Source organism: Accipiter gentilis, chromosome 15 (assembly GCF_929443795.1).
Source record: "Accipiter gentilis chromosome 15, bAccGen1.1, whole genome shotgun sequence".
NCBI lineage: Eukaryota > Metazoa > Chordata > Aves > Accipitriformes > Accipitridae > Astur > Astur gentilis.
The window spans coordinates 4,580,934-4,601,055 of record NC_064894.1 but is presented as its reverse complement, the minus strand read 5'-3'; the positions used below and the strand labels follow the sequence as shown (position 1 = coordinate 4,601,055).

Sequence of the window (20,122 nt, the reverse complement as noted above, 5' to 3'; positions counted from 1 at the left end):
AGAGCTGGTCTCATTGTATTGACTAGGGCCAAACCTATTCCCAGGGTGAGCTGGAAGAGCCAACCTGCTAGTCTAACATACCTTAGATGAACAATCATCTCCTTTTGATATTCTGCTGGCTCAGAACATCTGGAATGCATCGTGCTTATGCTTCTCTCTGCAGGGCAGGGAGGGAGTTTTCTAGTGCATCCCCTGGGGTGAAGTTACAGGGAATCAGTAGTGCTTTATGGACTTTTTTAGAAGGTAATCCTCATGTATTAACTGAGTAAGATTGAAAATGTGCCAACTGTCAAAAGCTTGAATAGAAACTTCTTTGAAATACTATGCTATAGGAGTAATTGCTGTGAGGATATAGTGAAGGGGCTGTATTAGAAGCGGAAGTAAATTTGTAATACGAAGTGAGCTCTTAAGCTTGGAATAAAATTTGGTAAAAGCATACTTGCTATGAGGTGTTGCACAGAAGTGAGGAGGGGATGAAATGTATACAAAAAATCTCTGTTAAACTCTCTACCTCCAGTCTTGAGAATCTGTTTCTAGTCTAAGCCAGAAAAAGCCACAACTCCTCACTTTTCCATGCTCCTTTGCCAATTTATGAAGCAGGGATAATACTCCTTATCTGTTACTTTGTAAATAGAAAGAATTCAAGCTTGGTCCATTATTGGATAAAAGTGCTTCAATATCAAGTAAAAGGACTAGAAATACTTTAACATGAGAAAGATGTTTTTTAACACCATTTCCAATCCCCTTAACAACAAATGCACACTGCAAATGTTGTTTCTTCCAGGGTTTACCAGGCTCTCCAGGTGTGAAAGGCATTCCTGGCCCAAAGGTAAATCATCCTGAGTATTGACTTTCTTACAATACTGTATTTGTGCTTATCAAGTTCTAAAGTATTCAGTGGAATTATATTGACTTTCCCTTCTGGTAAGAGACAAGCCTTTGGCTGAAAGAATTAAGTATATTCTTTTATCAACTCTTATCTTGTGCTTTTTCATGATTCTTTTTCTACATTATGTGGTTTTCATGATTCTAGGCATTAAATGATACTTAAAAAAGGCCATTTCCTTTTAAATGTGTGGAAGTCATTGCTAGAGGAGGCATGTGACATGGGTACCTCAGTACAGTTTGAAATGAGGGATCCCATAATAAGGATAATATTTATAGCTGCCGTAAGTTGGTTGCATCACAGAGATCGTCATCTCTATTTACATACTACCAAATTGCAGCATCTATTCTAATTAAGTTTAAAAAAGTATTGTATGGTTGAGACTATGGAATGCTTCAGACAATAGTGTTTGAGTTTATTTTTAAATAATTGAAAAAGAAAACTAGGTTGAGACATGAATTTCTTCTGAAATTACATGGAATGATATTACCCTTCTGTGATTTGAGAGCAGCAATCAAGTCTATTTGGGATTTGTCAGTATGTAAACAACAAAAGAACTGAAACCTGGCTTTTGAAAAATTGAATAGGAGGAGTTAGGTGAAAGTTAAAAAAAAAAACAAAATAAAGGTGGAAGTTAAAAATGAATACAGGCTGATTTTTTTGTAGACCTTTTTGATTTCCTTATTTTTTATTTTAAAATGGAACAGTATACTATTGACTTGGCTAATATTTTTCATCTTTTGTCCAAAAGGGTAATAGAGGTCCCCCTGGGGTGCCAGGTTTGATGGGAAATTCTGGTAAACCGGTAAGATCATTAATCTTTTTCAACAGATCAAGAAAAATTAAGTTTTGCATTGTGCAAAAAATCACTTTTCAAATTTGTTGCATTCTTCCTATCCCCAAAACAGGGTGAACAGGGACCGGAGGGAGAAGCAGGTCCAACAGGACCCCGAGGACCACCAGTAAGTATTGAATAAATTTCTTACTGAGCATATGTAATATTGCAGCATCTTGAGTTATGGTTGCTGAAGCTAACAATGAGGTAAAAATATTACTCAGCTCAAGTGCTAATTTTTAAGGTAAATACTAGGTGTTCTTTAACCCCCTTCTGTACCAGGTGGATGTGCATCATCACGTAGAGAAATCCAGAAGCACATATGACTGTTTCTGGCTTTGGTGATAAATTAAATTTTAAACCTTTGTTTGTATTCTTCTGGTCTTTGTTTTGTAATATGCTGAGTCAAAGCCCAAACAGAGGCAGTGAGGGTGGTTTGTGACAAAAAGCTGGAACCAAACTCCTGTAGCTATAGTGATGTGAAGTATAGCATTTATCTCTACTTGGAAACACTGATATTGTAGTTTCTTTCAGTGGAGATTTTCCTTAACACTGGAAAGATTTGGAAGACTGGAGAAATTATTGCTGGGTAGGTAGCTCGCTGCAGGAAATAAATGTGCTAAGGAAAGTGAACTGATGGCATTTGCTAAGGCTCAGTGTTGAAGACAAAGGACAACTGTTCCTGAGGCATGCTTGGGGTACTAGAGAGTCTGCTGGGTACAGATTTCTGATTCCCTCTAGAGTGGACCTGGCATGGACTGAAGTTACATAAGGCTGATCTAATTTCCCTTTGCTGTTAATCCTTCTGTGAGGGATGAGAGGGTCAGTGATTTGAAGAAAATTGTCATATTCCAAAATTCAGTCTGACGGCATTGACAAGGCTCCAGGCTCTGTAACCAATTGCTTTTGCAAGCTTCTCTCTTGCTACTGATACCCTAGGGATACTTTCCTGGAATTTTCTGAGCTTTTGCTATCATACAATGACATAACAGTGTTACTTATGGAGTTGTAGGGTTATCCTCATACAGAGCTTAGAGAGTTACAGATAGGGATATATTTGTAGGGGTATTTCACGGGTCAGGAATATCTTCTCTGAATTAACTTACACAGCAGCAGTCAGCCAAGTAGCAGATTTCATTTTCTTCTGTTTTCTTCTGTGGTTTGCGTTATCATGTGCTAGACACATTAATTTATGACATCACATTTATTTTAGACTGACTCTTTGTATGAGTGCTGTGTCCACAGCTGCGTATGAATGATACATTAAGGGGATTATATGAGCATACACTTACTAGGATGGAATACCTGTGTATATATCCATATACAGGTATATATCCCATATATCCAATTTATAAACGTTGTTGTTGTTGTTTGCATTTAAAAGTGTTGGGTGCACTAGAAAAAGTTTTCAGCCCTGTTCTTGAGCTGATATTTTGTATACTTGTAACAGGAATAAGAATTATAATTCAATCAGACGAGAGTAATTGCCCACTCTGATAATGCACTGTAATCTGCTAAACTATGCTTTTAATCCTCTCAATGTGAACATGAATTTACAAAATCAGCAGTCCATAGAACAGGAGTTGACATGCAAGGTTAATTATTAATAACCCTGTAGTTGGACAGAAATACTTAATGCAGATTAAATACAATGGTTTTTCTGTTTATCACTCTAGAGACCAGCAAGATATCTGGATATCTTGCCTTTATTTTCTCTCTCTTTACAAAGTGCACTCATTTTGGAAAACATGTGAACATTAGAACAAAAGCATAGAAAGAAAAAATTTTGGTGAAAACAAAATGGAGAAAGGAAGTAAATTATTGATAATAAAGTAAGTTTGCATGTAGAACATTAAACAGTAATCTACTTCTCATCTATAGTTCCTTGAAAGCTATAAAGAGCCTTGAATAACAACTATGTTTAGCTTCCTTCTGCTCAAGACTACAGGCAGCATATGACTGGAATGGCTTTCTGTTTTCTTTTTGGGAGCACTGGAGAAAACATTGCTTCTACACAAAAAACTGGAATGTTAAGGATTTTTTGTTCAGGAAGGACATAGGGTTGGGTTATTGAATCTCAGGGAGCTTTGGTCCAAGTTGAGTTTGTGTTTATTTTCAGGGCAGAATAAAGAGGGTTTTTTCTTTCTTCTGCAGCATGTACATGTACTAGATATATTTGAGCCTCTGCTTTTAGGACTCTGCCCTACATTTAAAAAAAAATAAATCTTCCAGTTAAATATTTCTACGTGCTGTGATTTCAAACTTCTAAAACTAGAAATTTTGAAAATAAGTTGAGAAAAGCTTTTATAATTGCTCTAAAGAGGATTTTTCTTGTGAATATTATTGTATTTTTTTCAGATTTTGAAATTTTCTCACAACTTTAATATATTTGATAGTTTTTGACCAAAGTTTTATAACAAAACACTTTCAAAGCCTGAGGATTTTATGGTTGCTATTCAGGTATTTTTCTTGTCCTTTTCCATCCTATTTTGAATTATCCTCTTTAGCACTCACCTCAGTTCTTTTCTTTATCCTTTACCCTTTGTTCCATTTCACTCTTGGTGTAGAAGACTCAGTAGAAGTCACGAGGGGCTGGGCTTCTTCCTTGGAGTTGGAAAAATTCTTGATGTTTTGCAGAAATTGGAGAACCTCAGTCCCTTAATGTGTTGCTGCATGCCAGCAGCCACATGAGAGATCCTCTTCACTTTCCCATTTCTCTTACCCCTGTTCTTCATCACTACTGGGGAAAGACAGCATGACTAGGAGCCCCAGGAGGACCAGAACTGTAGAGGAACCTCCAGTGAAGGTTTGTGGGGGGGATAACAAGGCTGACTCTGCTGATATGGCCAGCAGGCTGGTATCTGCGCTAGGGAAAAACAACATGCCTACATTTGTGTTACATTAAAAAATTGCCTTACTTCTCAGCTTTAGCTATTTGCAAAAAACATCTTTTTGAGAGAGAATCTTCACTTCAACTAGTGTGTAGTTTTTTGAGGAGTTACACAATGGAGCTTTACTAATCAATCATCAGTGACTCTGTGGGACAAATTAATACTTATCCTGGTTACCAAATAGCCTATAGTATCCTCTGGCATAAACCATTTTATTTCAGTGTTATTTTCATTATTAAACAAGTTTTAGAATGTAATTGGAACAGTATTGTTACTAAGGACCAGATTAAAATTTTGGCCTTTTGCAAGTCTGTAAACATCTACAGTTTCACAGGGAAGATACTAAATGGTTGAAAACAAGATAACTGGCTCTAATTAAAAACAGGCAAACTCATGTGTTGGGAGACTTTTACCTCACTGCTGACAAATATCCCTAGGAGAAAATTATTTCAAAAGTACCATTTCAGTCTATAATTGCTTTTCCTTAGGAAAAAAAAAAAAGTTTTACTTTTGTTTATTTTGTTTACTATTCCATCTGTTCAGTAAAACAGAAAAACAACTGGAGCAACATGGAAATTTTGTCTTTTGTTTCTAAATCAAACATATTCTCCATTCCATTCTAATTGTTTTGTTGGTTAACCTTATGTTTGCTTCATGTTATGCTAGCCAATCCAAGTAATTACCAAACTCATTTGTGATTTAAACCTTTGTAAGCCAGTCATCATGGCAGGTGGCCCAAAGGAAGCAATTCTCAAACAGCAGTGTCGTTCCTAATCAGTGGAATTTAGCCATGCTCCCTAAGCTGCTTAACCATTTTCTTTCATATTTGCTGAGATTTAGTAAGATTTAATTTTTCATATTGTGTCTGCAGAAAATACTGACCCCTCCTCCTGCTTTTTTTCATCCCTGTCTTTCTTCAGCTATTTAACCTTTAAATTGCTAACACTTGGAGAACACATATCCCATCCTGTGGTTTTGCAGTGAAAAGAGAGTTTGGAACATTTAAGTAACCATTTAACTTAAAGCTCAATACTTGCCTAGCAAATTGAGCAAACTCATTGTGTATGCAGGCCAGCATATATATGTTGTTAAGAATTTAGGATGCAATATGTGTTTTCCTAACATTAGCAGCAGAGGTTAAGTATCTAGCTGCCTAAGATGTGATACGATAGCCCCCTCTGAGAGATTTCTGAGGGGCCCTGGTTGGCTGGGCTGACTTGCACTCTGGAGGTGCTTTTGTCTCTCCGCTCATTATAAAGAGGGAGCCTGGAGAGTACCTTGGGTTTGGTACTAAAATGTCAGCCTAAAGTTACATGAGAATACTGTTTTTGGCATCTTAAATTATTTTTAGCTAAATAATTTTCTGAGTCTTTAAAGATATTTTTGTCTTACCTACCCTGAAATGTATCTTTGGTTACCCTAACAATTATAACTAAAATCGAGCTTTTCTATCATATTCTTTTTACATGACTTCAACTGAAATAATGGGTCATTTTCTGTGGTTGGTAATGATGTAGTGGTATTGGTAGCATGGTAGGATGAAATGTCCTTGCCTCGGTTTATAAGATATGTTTAGGTATTAGTGGACATGTTTTCTATATATAATTTCAGAGGCGTTCCACAAGTTGTGTGTTGTAGTTTACATTTAAGATACAGCTTTAGATACAGGGTTAGCATTGCACAGTCTATAGCTGAGTCAAAAGAACAAAGTGTATTTCCATCCTGCCAGGTACACTTTTTAACCAGTAAACCTAAGCCTCTACCTGGATGTGACTAAACTTTCTGTCCTTGCACAGTTCTGCAGCATGGTTTGTACAGGGTAGCACTTTCTCCTCTGTCACTCACAGACTACATATCCTAGCCAAACCTGATTAGTATTTCCAAGCCTCTTCAGTTCTCATACTACCCACCCGTCTTTCCAAACTGCGTGGTCAGATTCCTGTCTGCTACCTCACTCTTTATCCCTCCACCTTCAACAACAGCTTCCTTTGACTTTTGGGCATGCTAGACCTGTGGATGTCAGCAGATATCCCAATGTTGGCTTCTAAGCAGTGTAGACACTAACGTGGGTAAAAAATGGACTTGTTATGGAGTTAGTGTACTAAAGCTGTTCTAGACTTCAGTTAACACTACAGATGCATCCAGTATGAAAGGTCTCTGTCCTTTATACTTGGCCACAGTATCACCCTTGAAGAGAATGGCAGCTATTGGGCTGCTGCTTGTGCCCAAAGCATGACACAGGAGAAAGGTACATTTCATGCTACATCTATCTCTTATCACTATCCTGAGCAGTAAAATGTCATTATTACTCTGAGAAAGGCGCAAAGGTGCATTTAAAATCTCAGAGAAGGTTTGCTGTATATTTATTCTTCTAGCAAATAATAGTTTATATTTCTGGATGCTTTTTAGTACTGTACTGAAGGTCAAAGGAGGAGTCCTGTTGATGCTTCCATGGATAAATCCTTGAACTTAAATTACTAATTCCTCTGAGATTTTGGATGAAAAAAAATTATGATAAGTTAAAGTCTTGTAAGGATATAACTGATAAATGGGTTACATTTAGCAAAAGACTTTGGAATACTAAGTTCAAAAAAGTTCATTCCAAATTGTACTTTGTTTATTCTTTTTTATTCTGCAGGTTTATTTTTATATGGCACTGCTATTGAATATACTAAAATTGGTATGATATATATATATATTATAAAAACAAAATTCTTTAGAGGAGAGGGGTTTTTTACAGTATACACTGCGAATTACCTGTCAGGAGATTCTAATTAGTGTTTCGATTATGCAGAAAACTAAGTGAGATGCAAATTACCTGGGGCGTATTCTCATTCTTATTATTGTTCCACTTAATTGATGAACAGGAAATCAATAAACCAGTGAAAGAAACTGTTTTAGCATGAGAATGCATTCTGTGACTGCTTGTGGGAATTCTACAAAAGAATCAAGTCTTCAGCATTTCAGTGATGATGAAAACCATCCCAGACAACCTAAAGAAAGGTCTACTGTAAATCCTGTTACGTCCCCTTGTATGTGTTACATTCAAAGCCTAAATGTAAATCTAACAGAACTGTGAGAGAGACATTAAATCTTCATTTAAATGTATTGAGTCGTCCAGCAATCCTGCCTTGGAACAAAGGGAAGGTAGATTTTGTTGTAACCACAGTCTAGCACGTCAGCTGTGGAGGGGCTGCATCCTGGTATTGTTCAGTACTGCGGTGCTGTACTACCATTTCACACCCTACCATTTCACATGTGCCTTGCTGTCTTTTGGGAAAATGACCCTATCCTCAGCAGTACTTACATGCTAAGCAATAGTATACTTAACAGAAATCAATTCTCTATACTGTTAAAGTATTGGCGCAGTCCTGGACGTGCTTTTGGTCCACACTGTCCAACATCATTGACTGAAACAATCTCTAGACAGTGGCCAAGTTTTGGAATACTTCAGGGGCCATTTGCAGTAACAGTCTGCGTGCTGCCTCCCCTCATTGTAGACCAGGAAAGTTTACCATCGCGAGTACAAGCCGGTTTGTCCCAACTCACTCTGAACTAGAGTAGCTACTTACCCTTTTCAACCATTCCACTTCTAGGAAAAGTAGGAATTTTGAAGTGTGTCAAAAGTGCATAAAACGTACAGATTCTGGTCCTTTTTTGTTAAACCCAGAGCAAGATGCCCATTGATTTGCGAGTGAGTGGCCAGCAACTATGGACTGTGTTATATATAGGGCTGGTGTGTAAGAAAGGTAGGCCGAGGACATGGCCAAACCACCTTCTCTTCTGATTATTGCCTAGGAGTAGCACAGAGGAATGTTTCATCTGACCAAGTACAGATGTCAGCACCTCAACCAGTTATTACAGAAACCCTCTTATAGGCTGTGGGGAAAACATAGATGCTTCTAGGACATGACTTGTGATGTATTTTAAATGTTTACATGAGGACATTTCAAGATGCCTTTTTTCCTTCATCCCCTATGAAGGGAACCAAAAGTAGTTAGTTCAATGTAAATCCTATCTCAGGGCCATTTCAGTCAGGTATAACTTGGAGGAAGCTTTACAGTCTTTTAGGTTATGCCATGGGCCAACGGGATCCCTGATTGTTCTTTGAGTTATATTTCCCCTCTTACTAGCTAAAACAACACTCCTGCAGATCTTGCAGTGGTGGCCCTTAGTCTAAAGTAATATGTCTTTAAAGACATAAGGGCAATGTTTATGGGAAATACTACCCTTTTGTATTCCAGTCTTCTGTATACTAACCTTCTTTTTTACCACCTTAGAAAAGCATTGGTGTTTGAAATAGTGCCTGTGGTGTATATGTGACAAAAGATTTTTCTGCATTTAAAATAAAGTGATAGATTTTTCTTGCATTCCATATGACCAGCAGAACCTTTGATGTGCTTAAGAGGTTTATTATATGATTTTAACTCTAGGGAAGGTGACGTTACTTTTGTTTTATAGCTGTATAGCAATCAGACATGAATGTTATGACATATATGAGGAGATGAGTTTCTAATACTGATCATAATTTTAATCCTTCTCTTTCCTGCATCAGAAATGTAGTAGTATTACAGGTCAGAGATGTAGTACAGAATTATGTGCTTAAGGAACAGATTTTCAAAAATGCATCTTCTGAGTTGTAAAATGAAGGTGATTTGGGGGGGCTTTTTTTTTCTTTTTTCCTTTTTTTTATACATAAAAAAGCTTCTAGAAATTATACAGAGTGCTTTAAAAGGATAGTGATTTTAACACCATGTTGAAGGAAATGAATGGAAAAGTCTTTTCATGTTTGGTTCTCTGATCTCTCCAGGATGTCTAATTATTTCTTGAATTGTGGAGTTAGTTTTCCTAAGCTTGTGTGAGAAGCTGTCATTGCATTTTTGACCTGGCATAAAAGGCCATGTCTGCCATCTCCTTTTATTTTTCAGTATGTCACAATATTTCACAATATTTTTCTTATTATGAAGAAAATATCTATATCTAAAATTATCCGTTGTATACAGCACTAGAATGCTTAGATCTGCTTTTATCCAAAATTTTCTAAGTTACATATAACAGGTTATATACTTACATATCTAATTAATAACTCCAATTTTTGATATTTTACGGTCTTAAATGCTATATCATGCTTTTATAGCAAGTACCCCTTTCACACAGTGGAAGTAAGAAAAGTGTCTCAAGTGAGACTTAGGCTTGTGTTGGGACAATGTTTGAATTTATCTGTACAGGTCAGAGTAAATGTATAAAACTTACTGAGCTGCTCTGAAAGGTTTAATCATAAGGGACAAAACCCTTTTGAGAAAGGTACTTGAGTTCGAAAATTGTTTAAAACATTTGAAAATCTGACTGTCAGGTTTACCCAGAGTATATATTCAAATGGATGCATTAAGAGATGGAATTATAACACTAATGTGAATATGATGATCTGAAAGGATAACATAACTGAAGTGAAGATATAAAGTAAAAATCCAGTAAAAAGCATATTTATACTTAGCACTATTATAAATGGGGATTTTTAAAGGTTATCCTTCTGTATAACAGCCTAGACTTTTTTTTTAACCTAAAGGAGTTTGTTAAGCATGATTTCTGCACACATTTTTCACATTTGTTCATTGTCCATGTGGGATCATGGGCTTTTCAGTATGTGGTGTTGTGGTAGTTCAGTTGATGAAACTAAGCAAAAGCCTAAAGCTAAGCATGTGCATCAGAGTTGTCTTGAAGTAAATGTGTTTGTGACAGGTAAATCCCAGGTATGATCCCATGAAGGGGACTTGATTGTGCATAATCACTCAGCAGAATGAATTAGTTGAATCATTTAATGCCAACTAAGTATTGTATGCCATTGTTAACTAAAAATGTTTACATTTCTCAGGAAGTCTCACTCTTTTTAATGCATGATATTGTTGTACCAATAAACAGAAATCTCGATTAAAGCCAACTCCTAAGTAGTGTAATTCACTAAATATTAAGAAAAAAAAATTACTTTATTCCCTGTTCACAGGAAATATTTCAGGAAGTAATTATGTCCTTCTGTTTCCTATAAGGGTAGCAGAGGGGAGCCAGGTCCTGCGGGTCCTCCAGGTCTACCAGGAAAATGGGTAAGCAGTTTATTTCCATATTCAGTGCTCATGTTTACTTTCAAGGAACTATGGTATCATCTGGAAGTACACTTACCCATTTATCCATGCAGGGAACTGAAAATAACATTGAAACAAGTGATTGTTGAGTTTCTTTTTCAGTCCTCTGTGACTGTGCTAATATTAGAAAATGCTGTTTTAAAGTATATGGAGATGTGTGGGACTTTTTCTTCTATTTAAAAAAAACCCCACATAAATCCTGTGATGTGTGAAGTTGGGTTGCACACTCCTGTGTGGGCTGCATGTACTTGGGGAATGCAAGCAGTGAAAGACTGGCTTTCTGCTAACAGCTATGTGAAACTAATGAATGGAGCACATTATGAATGCCACCTTTTACCAGTGCTCCAGCAGTATTTACACAGTAACAGTCAGAAGCATTAGCTGGGGAGGTTTTGGCTGAAAGAGCCTGCTGTTACAGAGGAATGCGCAAATCACAAAGTGCAAGGTCTTAGGAAGTATTTTCAAGAGAACCAGGCTGTCGTCGAGGGACTTGGAGGGTGGAAAGCCCTGTAAGCCATTTCTGATGTGTTTGTCAGCAATAAAATCATAATAAGACGCTGTTTAAAGGGCTCTATTTTGGATCAGCTCTATTTTCATCAGATAATCCTCTTTCATCAAGTTAGTACTGTTCTGGGAATAAGATTCTGCCCAATCTGCTTGTCAGGGTATGACCCTTAGTTGTTCATTTTAAAAGATTGGGTAAGTTTACATCCTTGACTTATTTTCACAGGGTCCCCAAGGTGATATTGGACTTCCTGGACTGCCAGGTCCTCCAGGCCTACCTGGTGGTAAGGGTGACCGGGTAAGAAATGCACTCATACATACAGACTGCAGTTTGACATCAGGAGTAAATACAATAATTGGAGCATTGTTTTCAGTTTTTACATGAATTAATGTCTGGTTTCTTGTTTTCTATGTAGATCTGTTAACTGCTTGAAAGTGGTGCTCTAGGAGCCCATTAACTACTTGTAGCTCATAAAATATGTAAGAAAACTCTTGACAGTGTTACTTAAGGGACTGAAATAAGATTGCTGGCATAAATATTTCCTTTTTTAGGAGTTTGAATGATTTAAAGACCTAAATCATATTGCAAATCATTGATGCAGCCAGATCTGAAGCTCTAAGTCAGGGTCTCTGGTCACTAAAGAGCTTTGGAACTTCAGCCCTGGTCTACAGTACATGCAATGCCTTTTACATATGTCTTAGGACCTGCTATAGAAATGCACAGGCTAATGCAGCTACTGAAACACCTAAGCATATATGCACAATTGCAGGATATAAGTACCTCTTCTAGTATTTTGTTAAGAGGGAAGAACTGGGCCCTGGGGATCTCAGGATACCTGCAGAAGATATCTTGCTTTGCTGAGTAAAAGTCAGTGAAGACAGTATGTAAACCCCCAAATGTTCCTTATTTTCATTTGCTTATAGGAGGCTACAGAGGGTGGCGTTCACTCACCAAACTTCAGACATCTTTATTATAGAAATAGTCAGTTCTACACTGTGTTTCATCCTTCTTACTTGAGGCAGCTATTTCAGTATTAAATGAATTGCACTTGTGAAGTTCCTCTTACTTTTCCACTGACAATCAAAGAGTTACAGGACTGTTAGTCAGACATAGGTATCACTGCTGTAGATGTCTTCAGTTGCACAGAGGAATTTTGCCCCTGATATGCTCCCAGTATACATCATAGGGTGGCTAGATAGGGCTTGCAGTTGTTTTTGGCAGTTTTAAAAAGCTGCCCAGGTACTTACAAACACATTTCTACGTCTTTGTTGTTGCTGAGGTATTTTTTTCTGTGTTTGTTTTGTTGTTTTGGGTTTTTTTTAATGCTGAGATCAGGAACGTATGTTTCTAGTCAAATATAAGTACTGACATAAAGCATTATTAGATTGGTAATGATTCATACTTTAGACTTCTCCAGAGGGAGATTGAAGGTACCCGAGGAGGCAAATCTGGAAGGAAAATAACTAGTATTTGTTGCAGTGCTGACAGTCTCCCACCAAAGATGCCTGATTTTCCTCATTTACTGTATAAAGGGTCTGGACCTCTAGGAAAAGAGCAGAACTTAGATGCTGTAAACAGACCCAGTGAGATTCAGGCTACAACCAGGAGGTTACTGTCCATCTAACTGGCAGATGACAGTATCCTATGCCTGGAGCTTTCTTTAAAATCCTAGGGTTAGTTTAATGCCCTGTGCAAATACCTTAAAGTCTAAAAAGCTGTACTAGCAATTATCTCATCCTGTGATTGCTTTTTAGCTTTCCTGTTTTGAGATGAGTGTCCGCTTGTATCCCTGATTAATTTTTTTATTTCAGTTGCATAGAGGCTGGAGTGAGTTTTCTGGGGCAGGCTTAAAATGGCTGCAGCTTTGCCAGTAGCGCTGATCTGCAGTACTTATTCCAAGTCACAAGCCTGGAGAGCATTGTGCCACTCTATCCTTTCTCTTTCCTGTTCAATTTGCGACTGCATCTGTCTTACAGAGAGCCAAACATCCCTGTCAGGGTTTGGAAATAGGTATCTCTGTAGCCTGTTATCCCTAGTCTTTGGGTCAATCACTGCTATCAATAAGTTCCAGACTGAAGCGATCTTTCTTCTCTTCCTGATTTCAACACTTCAGGGATCTTAGAAAGTTCTGTTGTGAAGCCCATATATGCGTGATAAGAGTTGATGTAAATAGCAACCAGAAGCCAAGTAGAATTCATAAAAAAACATACTTCAGTAGTCATTCTTGATCCCAAAGCTGTTAGATATTCGGTACTATCTGCTGGCACCTTGTTACATGCAGGTGATTTAGACCGCTTAAAGAACCTCTGCCAAAGGTATCAGCAAAGTGGTTTTATTGAAGTAAGATGTTGTAGAAGTGAGACTTAACAAAGTGTGATGGCAAAGTTCTCTCTATTACTGCCAAGGATATAACACTGATTCAAAGTTATCAACACAAAATCAAAGTTACCAACACCAAATCTTAGTGTACTATAATGCAAGGTTATGCGTAATATTGGTCACTTACTGAAGATCTGCAGTTGTTAAGGGCTCTCTCAGCCTTGAGGAAGAACCTTGAGAGGTGTCCCAGCTCAAGAGGAGATCACTGCCATGCAGCCAACTGCTTAGCAGGGAGAGCTCAAAGAAGGCTTACTCAGGCTGTCATATTTCTGGATTGAAGTCAAATTTATGGTTGTAGTCAAATTATGTGTGATGGAAAAGGTAGGCATGCGACTCCTTGTACACACAACATTTTTTGTCTGCTGACAAATGAGTCTTGGAAGAACCACCTGCTATTCATGTGTTAATGGCATGGTCAATGTTCCTGTTTCCAAGCCCCTATGCATCAATTCCTTCCATGTCACCCTGTTCCTGTGTGGGTTTTCAGAGAACAGATAGGAACTGGAGAAGTTCTTGGCCTGGTTATGGCCTAGGCCTTTACTTCCTTTGGAACCTGAACCAAACTGCCTCTAGTTTGGTCAAGGAGTCGAGTGCATCCATCACATACTTGACATATAGCAGAGACAGCAATACAAAACAATGTTACAACAATGGATCACGCGTCAGTGAATCTTACAGAGTGGTTACACAGGTATGTTATAGGTAATGGCCAAACGCCAGTATTCACCACTTATACTGTTTCTAATTCACATCTTTTGAATTGGTTTCAGAAACTCTAGTTCTGTCTGTTTTAGTAAATTAAGCAGCACCAGGCCAAGACCAAAATGTGGGCACTGGAACACAATCCTTTATACTATTAAATAGTTAGTGTAGCCCCTGGTACAGTTTTGGCTGATGCTGACTGGCAGTTTTGCAAACAATTCCTGGGCATGGTTTGAGAGGGATTTTTACAAATAGATAAGCAGTATGTCAAAAAAGTGGATATTTTCATATTTTGACATCTTACTCTATTGTCTCCATTGATATTTTGGGAGTCAATGTAGAATAGATTCATATAGTTTCAGCTGTGATTTTTAGGTTTGCTAATAAAAAATATTACAGGCCACGTTCACAAAAGCAAAAGCTTCTCCTATCTCAGCCTTATCTATTGGCAATTCTGTTGCTCTAAAGAAGGGTAAGTGGAGAAGAAGAACCCCCAAAATGATGTTAGGTTGGAAGTCAATGTCTTTTTGAGTGAGTAATTGGAAAAACCTTAATAAGGCATGATTTTGAGAACACCTCAGACAAAATAGTTTCAATGTTGCTTGACAAAGTTGGAATGTTCAGTTGGTCTGTGATTGGCTTTTTGTCCTCATGAACATAAGAACAAATCTGAATTCATTACATTCTGGATGTTTCACCTGTTTGTGTGCCTGTATCTTATGTGAATTAAATGGATCTCTGAAGTGGGAGAGAAAAAGCTGTATCTCCATCTGTTTTAGAAAAAAATTTTAATGCACAGTTATAGTTCTTTAGGAATGTGTATGTTTGAATGTGCGCAGACTGCAAAGAACGTTTAAGGATGGTGTGATTGGTTTTCTAACAGAACACAAATACTGAGATTTTCTTAAATAATACACTGTTCTAAAAATGAAATACATTTCCTATAGAAACAAATTACATATATTTGAAATTAATGAGGTCATTAAGTTATTCCTCTTTGGTTCCTGCCTGTCCACACAGGTACGTTTTGTTACAGGATTCTAAGATGAAACTTAATAATATATTATTTTTTTAAAAAGGAATATCATCTTTAAGATACAAGCCATTTAGCTTTGACTGTAATGATTAAAATACTAGAGACAGTTCTACTAAAAAACGTTGAGAATTAAACAGCAAGCCTGACAAGATTGTGACTGAACTTGGGAATGTCTGTGCTTATCCCACATTAGCAGGGCTGGTATGGCCTACAGCAATAAGGAATACTTAATAGGGCTAGAAAAATTTATACACTTACTGGATTTTTTGCTTATGACTTCTAACCAATTTGCAGAGCAGAGTTGTAGCAGCTACAAGAGCATCTGCCATGTAATGGGGAGATCTACTGTTTGACAGTCAGAATCTGTACCATTCAGTGTGGCAGTGGACTATATAGCATGGTTCCATGCTATTACTTGCCTTCAGTCTGTCAACTTAATTATATAGTAAGATTTAAGTGCTTTCATTGTAATTCTTAAAAATTTGCAGCTTTAAAGGTCTCTTGCATTAATGCTAGATGGCAGGGAGGATTGAAGATAATTTAGTATGCTTTTGAACCTGCAGTTTCAGATTCTGAAATGTTTGTTGTTTTTTTCTTTTTTTAATCTTCAACCTTTTAGGGTTCAGTGGGGGAACCAGGACCTAAGGGTGAACAAGTAAGTCATGCTAGAGATCATGGTACTTTCAAGTGACACTGCCATATGTTGCAGTACATTATGTTGACTAGATCTGAAGGCTGACAGTATGTCTTTTTTTGTTATAGGGTGCACCTGGAGCAGAAGGAGATGGAGGAGAAAAGGGTGACTTAGTAAGGAGTTATTTTCTCTTCACCTGATCTAGTATTCTGTTGTCGTAAATGAAAACTTTTAAGTATTGTTAAAGTGCTTCAAGCATATGTTTTGATCATTGAAGATCACATTTCAGTTTTATACTAACTGGGCATTGCAGAGCACAGCAGTTCTATTAGCCTGGTCATGCTATTCCTGCTGTTTTGAAAGCACTCTGATATACGCATATTCTATTATTAGATGTATAGTATTATACACAGTACAGGCTGCCTTGAAGAGGGGGTGTGTGTATCTATCTATCTATATAGATACATACGTAGAGAGAGACTAAGCATTTATATATAAATACACATATATGCATATACACACACACAAAAATTCTTGGCGTTTGAGGCAGTGAGGATGAGGAGGTAGTTTAACTTAGGTGAAATAGGAGCATAGATAATAAATACCCTTAACAATTCAGAATTGATGGAAATATTTTGTATTCCCTTTATCTTTGGAAATAAGATTTAGCAACTGGATGTTTGGGAGAGGGAGAATGGTCTGGGAAGAGGCTCTGCCACTGTGATAATGCTGGAGGAATACAGATACGTGTATATGCCGCAGGAATGTGGTATATTGTGAATTCACATGGGTAATGCCTGGGTCATGTGCCCTTGGGTAAAGAGGATTTGTTTTCTACAGAAAGAGAAATGCACTTGTCCAGCAGCTTCTGTGGGGGCCCATCCAGCAAAGCCAGAACTTAATCTTTCAAAAGGAAGTAAACTGCTCCCTATTTAAAAAATGGTAGCCAGGTTGTGTGGTAGAAATGAGCACTTTTTTCCTACGCTCTGCAATTCTGAAAGGCTTTCAAAGTTAATTAACAGCCCTAGTGAGCTAGATGTCCAGTAATTCAGCTTTACCATCATTATGCAGATTCCCAGGAAGCAACACTATAGGCTGTTCAAGTGTGCTGCCAGTTAGTCTGTTTTTAAACCAATAACAGTTGTTACTTCTGTGTAATTTATGGCCTGTTCCTTAACAGACACGGTGGCCTTTCTGACCTCTAGAAACCAATTATTTCACCATTTAGGAATGGTGAAATTTAGGAACTGGGAAAATAGAATTTTCAGAAATCTCTTAGAGACTAATACGCAATCACTGAAGGAGAAGAGTTGATCTGTTTTGTAGGTGATTTGTGACAAGATTTTGAAACCTTTTTTCCCCCACCTCAGAGGGAAAACTAAAAAATTCTAAATAGTGGGACTGCAATTCTCAGTCAAGTGATAGAGGGTTCTTGGGGTTGTTCAAGCCAGGAGCCAGGCTGCTGGGAACAGGAGCTTCTAGGGATTTGGCTTCTTCACAGCACTTGGGTAGACTCTTGCCTCGTTTCTGTTGTAGTTCTGTCAGGGCTAACACATCGCTGTAAAATACCTGTAAATCTGTCAGGCTAGAAAAACCTGTTTAAATAATGCTTCCTTTAAAGGTTTCCAGGTGGTCTGCTGTCTGAGATGTTGTCCTGTGCTGTAACTGTGGTTTGAGTGGTTAGAGCCATGTGTCTAATTCTAAGATAAGCAATACAAAACCAATTATAATAAACATGCTTTCTTATTTGCACCTTACAGAAATGTTTTTGAGAGGGAATTTTAGGAAAAAAATTAAAATTTAAGTTTTATTTCCAAATGAATTCTAAATAATTTGAGGTGCAACTTTGTGTAAATCAACTAAATATGTGGTGTTTTTTTTTTCTTATAGTGAAAAAAATCATGTCACGTTTATTGCATTTGTAATGTCTATGATAATAGATACTCTTCTAATATCATTTGTCTTACTTTTGCTTAGGGTGATATGGGATTACCAGGAGCAAAGGGAGCTGTAAGTATAATGAATAGCATTGCTACAGAAATACAGAGATCAGTAGATCAGATTCTGATTTAAGGAAGAAAATACAAATAATGAGCTGAGCTCTTTATCATAGTTAAATTGAATGACTTCCAACAGCATTTCTTCTGTTTAAATTTTGAATACAGTTAATATTAAAATGAATTGGCTTTGGAAAAGAATTCATGTCCTGAATTCTAAGCTCCATGAAAGAGAAGCATCATTCAGCAGCAGTTTTCTGGCCGTCTAATTTTTTTTTTTATTTTTTTTTTTTTTTTTTTTAGAAAATGAATGCACTCTTTGTACAGTAGGTGTTGTATAGAAAGGACGCTCAGTGCAGTGGCTGCGTCCAGCCTGTAATCTTTACACTGTGAAAAAGCTGGCAGCAGGACTGTGATGTCTGTGAAAGCAGAAGTATTTCTGGCCCAGATTGCTTTTTTTTTTCTTTTTTTTTTTCTGTAGAAATAATGAAATGATAGCCTTGATATCGATGGTGAAGAGAAGCTTGTATGTCACATAAGAGAAAGAATTTGAGAGCTGAACGCATTCTTTTATTTCAGGATCACTGAAGAGTAGGATTGTAACAGCAGCTGACAGTTTGGGCTATGATACTAACACATGAACAGTTCTGTCTACAGGGAACTGAGGTTGAACATAACAGAAAGAGCTATGCTTGTGTTCTCAGTGGCCTGTGTGACTTTGGGGCTAAGCCGCTGCAAGCCAGAGAGTGTTTACTGCTAATCAAGATCTTACAAGAAGGACATGAGGAAGAGATAGAGTAGAGGAGAAATCCATAGTTTTATTCCCCTAGGTTTTTAAAATCCTCTTCTCTTGATGAGGCCCTAGAGTGCGTGCCATCCTAGTAAGTACATACACAGGGATGAGTAATCCATTAGGGAACCTGATAACTCACCAGGATGGGCCAGAAAGCAATAATGGCTTCCTGGTTGTATAGTCCATGAAGAGAATTTTGCTGTCTTAATATATCTATGGAAGCATGTTCTTTGGGTTTTCTTCTGACAGGGACAGCAGTCAGCTGTCTTAGATGCAGCATAGCTGGAACGGAAATGGCTCCATCTTGTGGATCTAACTGATACCACAGTTGAGTAATTTGTTCTTGAGCATCTGTTTCAGCGGGTGTTCTTTTTTCTTCCCAGCAGATTTGGGAAGCCATAAGTATGTAGGATTTTTTTTTCTTTTTCTGCTTGTTTTGGGTTTTGTGGTGTTTTGGGGGGGTTGTTTGGTTTTTGGGTGTTCTTTTACTTTCTTAGTACTACTATTGATTAATAGTAAAATAACTTGTATTGAAAGTAACTTAGAAGTGCCTGTTGGCATAGGTCTCACTCTGCATGATATTTAATCACTTTTAGAAAATTTACTGGAGTGGAAGCTATAGCTTTATTTATTAAATGTACTTAAGTGGACATACTGATGTCGCCTTATCAATCCTTTCATTCCCCAGGCATCAGGATGCTTGTACTAGTAAAACAGCTCCTTCTACCCCTTCCCTGAGTGAAATAAGCTGGCATTGCATCTGTTCAGGCAGTTTGTCAACATCAGTTTGTGTGAGGATGTTCCCTCCCCTATGCCAGCAAAATCAAGAGTAGGCATTAGAACCTGTGTGCAGTGAGCTCTGGTTCTGACAGATGTAAACAAAGCAAAAATGTGTGTTCCCAAGCAGCCTGGGGCCAGACAATACAGGCTCATACTGTAGTACTCTCTGCAAAAGGGCATGAAAGGCATTTAGAGCAAGCAGGAAGCTGGAATTTTTGTTATTTAAGGAGCACTTAATGTCTAAAAAAGTTGCACGTGACATGCACGAGGGTAGAATTAGAAACCAAGTATCTGCTGTTCTTTGACAAAAAGCCAATGTCTTGTGCATGTCACTACGGGTGCTGATTTGCCTCCTTCCACAGAGTACCTTATTTTTCCACTTCTCCCCTTAAGTGAGGAATACAGACCTCATTTTAAATCACACAACCACTGACTCCAGTCGCTTATTTAAAAAGAAGCTGTTCAACAACTCTACATCCCAGCATTCATTGCTTTGCATTTACAAATAGCTTCTGTCACCATTTTGATATGTCAGAATGAGTCTAAC

At 37.6% G+C, this 20,122-nt stretch overlaps 1 protein-coding gene across 2 annotated transcripts in view; it reads left to right on the top strand.

The window, feature by feature from the left end:
* COL9A1 (collagen type IX alpha 1 chain) overlaps window positions 1–20,122 on the top strand; it is a 69,346-nt gene that overhangs the window by 41,353 nt on the left and 7,871 nt on the right. For both annotated transcript variants that reach the window (XM_049818152.1, XM_049818153.1), the window contains 8 exons: window positions 785–829; window positions 1,638–1,691; window positions 1,795–1,848; window positions 10,657–10,710; window positions 11,480–11,551; window positions 15,991–16,026; window positions 16,134–16,178; window positions 17,983–18,015. In XM_049818152.1, the coding sequence (XP_049674109.1) occupies window positions 785–829; window positions 1,638–1,691; window positions 1,795–1,848; window positions 10,657–10,710; window positions 11,480–11,551; window positions 15,991–16,026; window positions 16,134–16,178; window positions 17,983–18,015 (393 nt within the window). The remainder of the gene's footprint in view (window positions 1–784; window positions 830–1,637; window positions 1,692–1,794; window positions 1,849–10,656; window positions 10,711–11,479; window positions 11,552–15,990; window positions 16,027–16,133; window positions 16,179–17,982; window positions 18,016–20,122) is intronic.